Source organism: Urocitellus parryii, unplaced genomic scaffold (genome assembly GCF_045843805.1).
Source record: "Urocitellus parryii isolate mUroPar1 unplaced genomic scaffold, mUroPar1.hap1 Scaffold_37, whole genome shotgun sequence".
NCBI lineage: Eukaryota > Metazoa > Chordata > Mammalia > Rodentia > Sciuridae > Urocitellus > Urocitellus parryii.
Genome location: NW_027553327.1, coordinates 11233507 through 11244456, shown reverse-complemented (window position 1 = coordinate 11244456; position 10950 = coordinate 11233507). Strand labels below are relative to the sequence as shown.

At 38.3% G+C, this 10950-nt stretch overlaps 1 protein-coding gene across 1 annotated transcript; it reads right to left on the bottom strand.

The window, feature by feature from the left end:
• Positions 1-433: 433 nt before the first annotated feature.
• LOC144252197 (melanoma inhibitory activity protein 2-like) lies at positions 434-10088 on the bottom strand. Its single transcript, XM_077794685.1, is given in 2 exon segments — positions 434-1978; positions 9981-10088. Coding segments are annotated over 2 exon segments (1653 nt in total).
• Between the last annotated feature and the right edge of the window lie 862 nt (positions 10089-10950).

Here is a 10950-nt window from a genome sequence, read left to right as displayed (position 1 = left end):
CAGGGGTAGGGGGAGGAAATCTAGTTCTTGGGGGAAGGTCATGAGGAAAATACCTCCATTCATAGACATCTGGCATTGGAAAAAATGGAGAGGGTGGTGGGCCCGGTGGAAAATAATCTTGAGGTGCTCCATACCTGTTTACTATAGAAGGTGGAGGGAAAAATTGTCCTCTTCTCATGAACTGACTCCTCGGGTGCACAGGAAACAATTCACCTCAGACTGGAGGAAAAGGTGCCAACAATGAGCCGGAGCCAGTTGCTTGGTTTTCAGCAGGGAGAGATGAATCGGGCACATTGGAATCACCAACATCGGTTTTGGTCTCCTTTCTACTTTCTGAAGACATAGGCCTATCCTCTTTATCCAAAGAAGGCATATTAGAACCTCTGAGTTCTGCTGGTCGCGATGATCTACCATAATTCGAATAACATCCACCTTACCAAGGAGGACCCAATGGTGAGGGACCATTGCAGGAATGCTTTCTGCCCAATGCTGCATTTGAAACACCAAGTGCACAGGGATCTTCCTCTACAAGTTCAAATTGAAGCTCCCTTTCAGTTAACTTTTGTCTGTTGCGAGCGTTTTGTTTCATGAAATAATGGAGGTTTCTTTCAGCAATCCAAGCTGCCAACTCACTCTCATGTGCTTTTTTCTCACAGTAAATAATGTTCCCCTGACAGGACTGAATGGTTCTCTCCAATTCTTCTTTAAGATATTTGGCTCACTTTCTGTAGGTCTCCAGCTCTTCTCTTGTATGGCCCATCTCTTCTTTGACCTTGGAAAGTTTCTCCTCTTGATCCACCCGGTAATTTTACTCTACTCTGAGTTTCCCATGGAGTTTCATCATATTTTCTTGATAGCATTCCATCATGACTTTAAATTTCTGTTGAAGTTTCTCATTATCACCTTCAAGCCATGCATTTTCTGACAGCAAGGTTGCCTGTTCAGTCTTCAGACTTCTAATCTGTTCTCTAAGGTCTTCCTTTGTTTTCTCTACTTCAGATAAGAAAGCACACGTTTGATATCTTTGTCCTTCTAAGGTTTCTAAGGAAGCCTTTAGCTTTGCACCATCAACCAGTTTCTTCAAAGCTCCTTTGGGCTCATCATCCAACTGAGCACCAATTCCTGATTCACTCGTCATTCCCCATTCCAAGTTCCCAATGTCTGTTTGGGCTCCCTTGGTTGGAGAAGACCTATCTTTCATCTTCAGCAAGCCTTCAGTCAGAGACTCCATGTGATTTTCTTTATCAGTTTGAACTTGTTTTGCATGGAATTGAGAGTCTTCCAATGTGGTGCTCTCTTTACTTTGGAGACGTCCTTGTTCCCTCCATGCTTCAGCGTCTCCTTGTAAGATCGGTTTCTGACTTTGCTGAAGCTGGGAACGTTCATCCAAGGCTTCCTTCATTGCCAGCTGAAGTCTTTCCTCACTCATTTGATGCATTCTCAAGTTTGTTTTAGTTTCAGCTATTTGTGATCTGATTGATTCTGATTCACCTTCAAGGGACTTTATCCTTCTCGATATATCTGCCATGATTTCATCCTGTTTACAATATTTGGCCTTTTGTTCTTCTAGCTCTTTTTCTAGAAAGAGTCTTTCATCCCCACGGCTAGGTTTGGACCTATGCAGCTTTTCATAGGTTGCCTCCAAATCTGGGACATCTCTTGGACCCTTCTCAGAACTGCTGCCCTTTAAAGTTGACTCTAAGCCTTCAAGCTCTTTTTGAACAAGGCTAACTTTTTCAAGTAGTTCACATTTTTCTTCAATTCTTCTAGAAAGTTTTAAAGCCAGCTGTTTTTCTCTTTCCACATAAAGCCTGCTTCTAACAAACTGAAAACTTCTCCACAAAAACAAGAGAAGTACAAAACATCCAATAGCTCTACATATCACCAACTCCCAAGGAACACCATAAGGATTAGGGCCTGGCTTCTTGTCTTCAGACAATGCTTCCAAAACCCTGCCTACTTCTTCCAGGACCACCCGCTAATATGGCTATAGGGCAGTCCTTGGTGCCTCCATCAAGCTAAGTTGGCTTTGGCTCTTGCCACCACAACCACAGCCTGCCCAGGCAGGCCAACGTAGGCTGTGAACACTCAGGTGTTTGGTGAGGAACTCAAACCTGCACCAGGCAACGGAACAGACCACTGAGAACCCCTGCAAGGGGGGTTTGTGATGGTGGGGAGCCAGGGTGAAGGACTCCCAGGAGCCTTGTGGTGCTCAAGTGCCCATCAGGGGAGTCTTGGCCCCTTCCTTCCCTAACCAGTGCATCCTGAAGTGCCACAGGTTCAGCTGCCTTCCACTACAGCCAGACAGGAGTCCTCTCTATGCCTCCTACACCTGAGTTTGGTTTAGGCCAGGCCAAGGTGGAGATTCTTATGTTTCTATACAGTAATAATATCACTCAGTTTGATGTCATGTGAATTCTAAAGCTTTCTAAACTGTCTCAACAGATTTTATGTCATATATTTATATTTGTACTGCTTGCCCTTTTGCTTTAATGACCCATTGCTTTCCCTGCTTTTATTCTCTACCTTTTTTCTTCCTTCCTTCCTTCCTTCCTCCCTCCCTTTCTTAATTTTTTCATTTTTTCTTCCTTCTTTACTTCCTCCCTTCCTCCCTCCCTTTCTTCTTTTTTCTCCCTAACCTCCCTTTTCTTTTCTTGCAGTATTGGGCTTTAAACTGCAAGGCCTTCTGCATGCTAGGCCAGCCCACTACCACTCAACTATATCCCCAGACCTGCTGACTCTTTCTAGGAAGGTCATTTGAATTATTTCTAAAGGAGAAAACTCTCATGATACACTACTTTCTTTCTTTCTTTCTTTCTAAAGCTGGGTTAATGACTTATTTTTCTTTTTTTTAAGTTTATCCATAACATTGTTTTTATTAAATTTTATTTTTTTATAGAGCAAGCAACCATAAAAATTAAACAACTACTTAAATAAGAACTGTTATTTTTGATCATTGTACTGTCTTTTTTTTACTTTATTTTTATATTTTTTTAGTCACACATGACAGCAGAATGTATTTTTACATATAATACATACATGGATTGTACATACATCAATCGTATTGTCTATTCTATTCTGCTGCCCTTCCTATCCTCCTTAATCCTCCCCTCCTCTCCCATCCTTTCTGTCTATCCAATCTAATGTGACACTTTTTTTCTTTTTCTCATTAGAACATCATATATGTATTCTGTATAACAATGTGCTTCTCCTTCCATCTTCTGTGCAACTTTCCTTCTCCCTCTTTTTACCTCCCACCTTTCTTCCATATTTAGTGGTAGTCTTCTTCTCATGCTCTTCCTCCCTATCTCATTTTGAGTCACCCCCTTATATCAGAGAAGACATTTGGCATTTATTTTTCAGGGATTGGCTCACTTCACTTAGCATAGTCTGCTCTAATGCCATCCATTTGCCTGCAAGTTCCATGATCTTGTTATTTTTTAGTGCTGAGTAATATTCCATTGTGTATAAATGCCATATTTTTTAATCCATTTGTCTATTGAAGGGCATCTAGGTTGGTTCCACATTCTAGCTATTGTGAATTGTGCTGCTATAAACATTGATGTGGCTGTGTCCTGTAGTATGCTCTTCTTAGGTATTTTGGCTCTAGCCCAAGAAGGGGAATAGCTGGGTCAAATGGTGGTTCCATTCCCAACTTTCTAAGGAATCTCCATTCTTCTTTCCAAATTGGCTGCACCAATTTGCAGTCCCACCAGCAAGGTATGAGTGTACTTTTTTTCCCCCCGCAACCTCACCAGCACTTATTGTTGTTTGACTTCAAAATGGCTGCCATTCTTATTGGAGTGAGATGGTATCTTAGAGTAGTTTTAATTTGCATTTCTCTAATTGCTAAAGATGGTGAGCATTTTTTCATGTATTTGTTGATTGATTGCATATCCTCTTCTGAGAAGTTTCTGTTCAAGTCCTTGGCCCATTTGTTGATTGGGTTATTTTGTTGTTGTTGTTTAACTTTTTGAGTTCTTTGTATACTCTAGAGATTGAGCTCTATCTGATGTTTGAGGGGTAAAAATTTGTTCCCAAGATGTAGGCTCCCTATTCACCTCAGATATTATTTCTCTTGCTGAGAAAAACCTTTTTAGTTTGAATTTGTCCCATTTGTTGATTCTTGGTTTTAACTCTTGTGCTATAGGTGTCTTATTAAGAAATTTGGGGCCTGCCCCCACATGATGATGATTAGGACCAATTTTATCTTCTTTTACATGCAGAGTCTCTGGTCTGATTCCTAGCTCCTTGATCCATTTTGAGTTGACTTTTGTGCATGGTGAGAGAAAGGGATTCAATTTCATTTTGTTGCATATGGAATTCCAGTTCCCCCAGCACCATTGTTGAAGATGCTATTCTTTCTCCATTGCATGGTTTTAGCACCTTTGTCTAATATAAGGTAGTTGTAATTTTGTGGATTTGTCTCTGTGTCCTCTATTTTGTACCCTTGGTCTACCAGCCTGTTTTGATGCCAGTACCATGCAGTTTTTGTTACTATTGCTCTATAGTATAGTTTAAAATCTGGAATCCTGATACCACCAATTTCACTCTTCCTGCTTAGTATTACTGTAGCTATTCTGGGTCTCTTGTTTTTCCAGATGAATTTCATGATTGCTTTTTCCATTTCTGCAAGAATGTCATTGGGATTTTGATGGGAATTGCATTGAATCTGTAAAGTGCTTTTGGTAATATGGCCATCTTAATAATATTAATTCTACCAATCCATGAACAAGGTAAATCCTTCCATCTTCTAAGATCTTCTTCTATTTCTTTCTTCAGGGTTCTGTAGTTTTCATTGTATAGCTCTTTCACCTCTTTTGTTAAGTTGATTCCCAGGTATTTTTTTTTTTTGAGGATATTGTGAATGGAGTAGTTGTCCTCATTTCCATTTCAGAGAATTTGCCACTGATATACAGGAATGCCTTTGATTTATTGGTATTGATTTTATTTCCTGCACTTTGCTGGATTCATTTCATTTACTACTTCTAGAAGTTTCTTGGTTGAATTTTTTGGGTCTGCTAGTTATAGGATCATGTCATCAGCAAATAGTGCTAATTTAAGTTCTTCTTTTCCTATATTTATGCCTTTAATGTCTTTCATCTGTCTAATTGCTCTGGCTAGTGTTTCAAGAACTATGTTGAATAGAAGTGGTGAGAGAGGGCATCTCTGTCTTGTTCCAGATTTTAAAGGGAATGTCTTCAATTTTTCTCCATTGAGAAAGATGCTGGCCTGAGGCTTAGTGTATATAGCTGTTATCATTTTGAGGTAATTTCCTGTTATCCCTAATTTTTCTAGTGTTTTGAACATAAAGGGATGCTGTATTTTGTCAAATGCTTTTTCAGCATCTATTGAGTTGATTATATGGTTTTTATGTTTAAGTCTATTGATGTGGTGAATTACATTTATTGATTTCCGTATACTGAACCAGCCTTGTATCCCAGTGATGAATCCCACTTGGTCATGGTGCACGATCTTTTTGATATGTTTTTGTATCCGATTTGCCAGAAGTTTATTGAGGATTTTTGCATCTAAATTCATTAGGGATATTGGTCTGAAGTTTTCTTTCTTTGAGGTGTCTTTATCTGGTTTGGGAATCAGTGTGATGTTGGCCTCATAGAATGAATTTGGAAGTACTCCCTTTTTTTCTATCTCCTGAAATAGATTGTAGAGTATTGGTATTAGTTCTTCTTTAAAGTTCTTGTAAAACTCTGCTGTGTATCCGTCTGGTCCTGGGCTTTTCTTGGTTGATAGTCTTTTGATGGCTTCTTCTATTTCCTCACTTGATATTGGTCTGTTTAGGTTGTTTATATCATCCTGAGTCAATCTGGGCAGCTCATATGCCTTAAGGAATTTATGGATGCCTTCACTATCTTCTATTTTATTAGAGTATAGGGTTTAAAAATAATTTCTAATTATCTTCTGTATTTCTGAAGTGTCTGTTGTGATATTGCCTTTTTCATCCCATAAGCTAGTAATTTGGGTTCTCTCTCTTCTTCTCTTTGTTAGCATGGCTAGTGGTCTATTAATCTTTTTAAACTTTCTGTAATATTTTATCTTCTCCTGATATAGTTTTCTTTTGTAAATGCTGTGTTGAACATAAATAAATGAAAATTATTTTGTCCTTTGTCTGGCTATTTGCTTTAAATTACTTAATTTGTACAATATTGATTTCATATTTTTCCTATATGAGGGTTAATTGCTCTTGACAAATATTATACATTTCTAATTAAAAACAGAAAAACATATGCTTACAGGCTGCTTGCAATATTATACACATAGCATTGATTTCAGTGCCTGGTAAATGCTTCTCAGAGTGAATGACTGAAGCAACAATGACTATTATTATCACCAGTGCTACTGTTATTATGTTATACCTGCAAATAGCTTTTTTATTTCTTGACCTTTAGCTGACTGTGAGTTACAATATATTACATAACCCTAAGAAGAAAAAGGAACTTTATTCATTGAAATATTTGCCAACTCCAAATGAATGACGTCATCATAGTTACTATTCATTGAAAGATTTTAAGTTTGTAACTCCGCTTTTGGGACAAGTGATTTCTTTTTTCATTTGTTTGTTTTTCTTTTAGACTTCCAAATGACTTACAAAGATAAAGATTTGATCTTACAACATGTATATGTCTGTTAGTGTATGTAAAGCTAGATATAAAATTGGTAAAATGTAATACAATGGCTTTTTAAATTAAATTTATTAAAATGCCTAATTTTCAAGTTATCTCTCTTATTTTAGAGCAGCCCTCATGTTTTCTGTTGATTCCACGTGAGTGTAACTTTCATTAACAGAACTCTAAACCTACGGAGTGACTGTACCCAGAACAGACCCCTTGTACATCTAAGCCTGAGGCAATTGGAGCTGTCTTCTCCACCAGGCACTGTAGGCAGTAGGTCCAGGGTGTGTGATATTAGGGACCCTTAAAGCTGTTTGTATTTCTTTTAAGTCAGTAGGAAAAACAATGTGCATGTTCTGCTATATTGAATCTGGCCTGGATTATATGATAGCCCAGATTATGTTATATTAATGCAAGTCATAAGATATAATTTTGAATGTGATTTTCCTGGAGGAAAACCTACAATAGTCAAACAGCAGCCCTGGATGTAACCATTGTAGCTACCTTTTCCCTCACTTCTCCAAAAATATTTTGGTTTTCATTATAAAATGGTATGGTATTCCTGAATATGAGAAAGAAAATAGAAGTGAGGAGAGGTGGGGAGACAGAAAAGCTAAACTTAAACTAAACTGAAGATGAAGGCCTGTTTCAGACCAGGAGTCATGGTCAAATGCAGGGCTGCTTTTGGATACTCTGAGTTTGTCCAACTCTAGAAAGGTTATTCTAAGAGAAGCCTGTTGACCAGCCAGGATACCATAAGGATAAATGAGAGAAAGGACAGGGAGTTTGTGACTCTATCTATTGCATAAAGCCCCACCCAGGAACCCCTGACCACTGACATCTGCTTTTTTGTTTGTTTGTTTGTTTTAATGTCTTGGGTTTCTCTTTTTTTCTTTCACTTTTTTTCCTTTCTTCCTTTACTCTCTCTCACTTTCTCTCTGTCTCCTAGGCTGCCAAGTTTTGTTAGAGATATTTTTGAAAACATGCTGATTGTCTCTGCCACAAATGCGTGTTCTCTAACCTCTCACTGTGGCTCAGCATTCCTTCTTTCATCTCCTGTTAAGTCTGTTTACTTCTCCTCTATGGCTTGGCATCCAGTAGAATGAGAAACAGGTTGGTGTTTCAATCACTCAGCAAGGCTTGGTTGAGAACCTACAGCGATGCTCAGGACATCAGTTCCTGTCAGAGATCTGACCTCAGCCAATTAGCAAGGCAGTGAGAAAAAGAATTTCATCCTTTGATTTTTTTCTTTACATGCCTACTGTGTGCTAGGCATCACAGTGAGTACTAGGGATTGAAAAGAAGAATTTGACGTGGGTTATGCTTCCCCCAGAAGAGTTAGCTTTTCAAATATATGTAAATAGATGACTATAATCCAAATATCCTCTCTCTTTAATTGGGGGGGTGTGGGTGGGTAGGTAGCTGAATGTGCTACACTCTTCTCAGGGAAGCCCATAGCTCTCTGCAAACATTGGCCCAGCTTCCAGAATAGATACCCTTTGCTCTTAATTTGGCCCTCCTCCCATCTGCAGACATTTCTACATTAAAACCAAAGTGAATGAGATAATTTTTAAATCATTAAACCCCTTGGCCCAAACAGCTAGCTGGAGCATGTTGTTCCTTAGTTAGGAGCTGTCAGAGTCACTTAAAAATAAAGCTGAACAAAGTGTTAAACAAATGAACAAGCAGAGCTGAAGGGGCAGTTCAAATATCACCAGGTAATCCAAATCCACTGTGGATTTCAGGAGTGCACATCTGCAGACTCAAAGAGACCACAGCACTGATTAGCTTTTTAATCTTACCCGAGTAAGGATGGAAATTTTTCCTGATACTGAGAGACACGAGGAAACCATTATTTCTTTGTAAAGACAAATATCCATTTCAGTAAGTAATTTAAAGCACACACTGAAGAGAACATGTGTAGGTATTTGGCATAGAGCAGAAAGTACTAATGAAATAACTTTTCTTTAGCTGGTCTTTTCTAGACTAAAAGACAGAATTAATGATGTCTCTTTTCTGGTATTTACCATATTACAGATGCTTACAGTTGATCTACTGTTAGAAATAAAGAAGTCTTGTGCACATAAAAATAAGGAAAGGAGGAACAGGGAAATCTATCAATATTTTCTGTCCTTACTTAGATGTCATGAGGATTTAACTAACACACCTGAAGTCAGCTTGGCTAATGACTCTGTCTTTCATTATTTAGATATGTCTGTACCAGAATAGCCCTGGGATTGTCTCCATTGTACATATTTGACTTTGACGCTGTTTGCTCCTTAAGGATTTGATGACTATTTATCCAAGAAAAAAAAATGCATTTACATTTTTAAATGAATATTATGACATGACATGTTTGGGAATCTGAGAGACATTGGGAGTTCATGATGTTTTGAGGTAGTAAGAATAAATTTTTTCTAGAACTCAAACATCTTGCCACTTGTCCCTCTTCTTGGCATCATGTTGGACATATATTTAGTAGTCATACATAAAGCAGGGGCTGGCTGCTGTGCTGGAGAAGCCCTGTCTGTCTTTATCATTACCCTCATGAAGCTTGCTGTTACTTTTTGATATTAGATAAATATGACAAAAGATTTAATTAGTGGAAACATAGGAAATGGTAGAGAAATTAGAGTTGCTGTATTTCATGATATAAGTGAAGTGCTTAGCACTCTACATGGATCCTACTAGGTGCTTAGCAAACATTGGTTAAATGACTGAATAAATATTTTCTAGAGCCGAGAAGATGATGGCTCTCAGCTATCATATATTTGGGTCTCCATTCATGAGTATGAGGCTTGAGGATTCTCAAACATTTTTTTACTGGAAAACTGACTTCTTATTTCATATGTAGGTTTACAAGTGATCATAAGAATGATCAAGTCCAGGGGTGTGGATGTTGCTCTGTAGTAGGGAAATTGCCTAGTATATGCCAGGCCCTGGGGTTGATCTCTGGCAATGCAAAAGGAAGCCAGGAACGAAACCAAATCCATTGACCTTTACATCCAGTGAAGTTTCTGAGACCAGAGAGTTCTTTCTTGCAATAGGTATGGGAACCTGTAGCTGAAGATTTTTTAATGGATCATATGTCAATTCTCTGCAGACACTTTTCCCCTATCCAAATCTTTGGAGTCCTTTAGAAATTCTTCACACTAATTATCTAATTACCAAAAATCATTTCCTCAAATTTTCTTTTCTCTCATTTTTACATCATCTTGTGGATCAAATTAAATAACTCTTCTCCTTCCTTTGCTTTTTTAACTTTGAAATTTTTTGTGGATTATAATTACTCTCCATCTTGGCAATGGTTTCAATGAATTATCCATTTTCTCTAATCTCTCCAGATACCTGGATTGCTCTGTGGGCTTTATCATCTTGCTGCTCTTGCCTAGCGTTCCTCTCACTGCTGTTCTGTGCATTTGTTCTGAAAGGAGATGCCTTAAACTGTGCCCTCATGCTGGTGAGCATCTTTAAGAAACAGATGTTTACTTGGTATCGTCATGATGCAATTTTATTGCTCTGTAGCTTTTTATGGCATTACCAACAATTTGTCTTTTCTCACAACCTGTGCCTAAAGCTTTGAAAAGCTTTACATGCACTTATCGGGCTTTATTTTTATATGAGTTTTTTGAAGAAGAAGAAGAGGAAAAGGCCGAGGAGGGGCCAAATGCATTTGAATCTTTTATTTAGAGAAATACTTTCTTCTAACCCAACCCATTAGAGTTTGAAATTCTTACAACTTTATAAAGTATTTCTTTATTAACAGACTAATGGTTTCTACATATAGATATGTAATATCTCATCCTGCGGGACAGAATTATTCCCATTCTGCAGATGATGTAACTGACCACCAAGGAGTCTAATGGCTGCATCACAAAGCTAGGGCAGATCCAGGACTCAGCCTTGGACCCCCTGATTCCTAGTCCAGAGTCATTTTTTTGCTTCAAAACAGCTGCCTCTTCCATCACAGCTGTTGTTTAGAGAAGCCAATTTCAGTTTCAGATACTGCATATACAGTAAAGAATTATGGTAAACTTTATCCCCAGCCTCCAACACTTACTGTATACTTTGTTTTATCTTATTGTTTTGCAACTGTCAAAGGGTCAAAAAGAAAATGGAAAAAAAAGAAACAGGGATGGTGGAGTACAGCACATGCTTTTCTTTGCAGAGACCCCTGCTCAAAACTGGCCAAGGACAAGCCCATGGTTCTGAGGTTTCCCTGTTGCAGTGAGAGAGACTAAACATCACGGTGCTCTGGTGATAATAAAACAGAACACACAATACAAGGCTTCAATGACGATGTCCTGGAATGAGGACC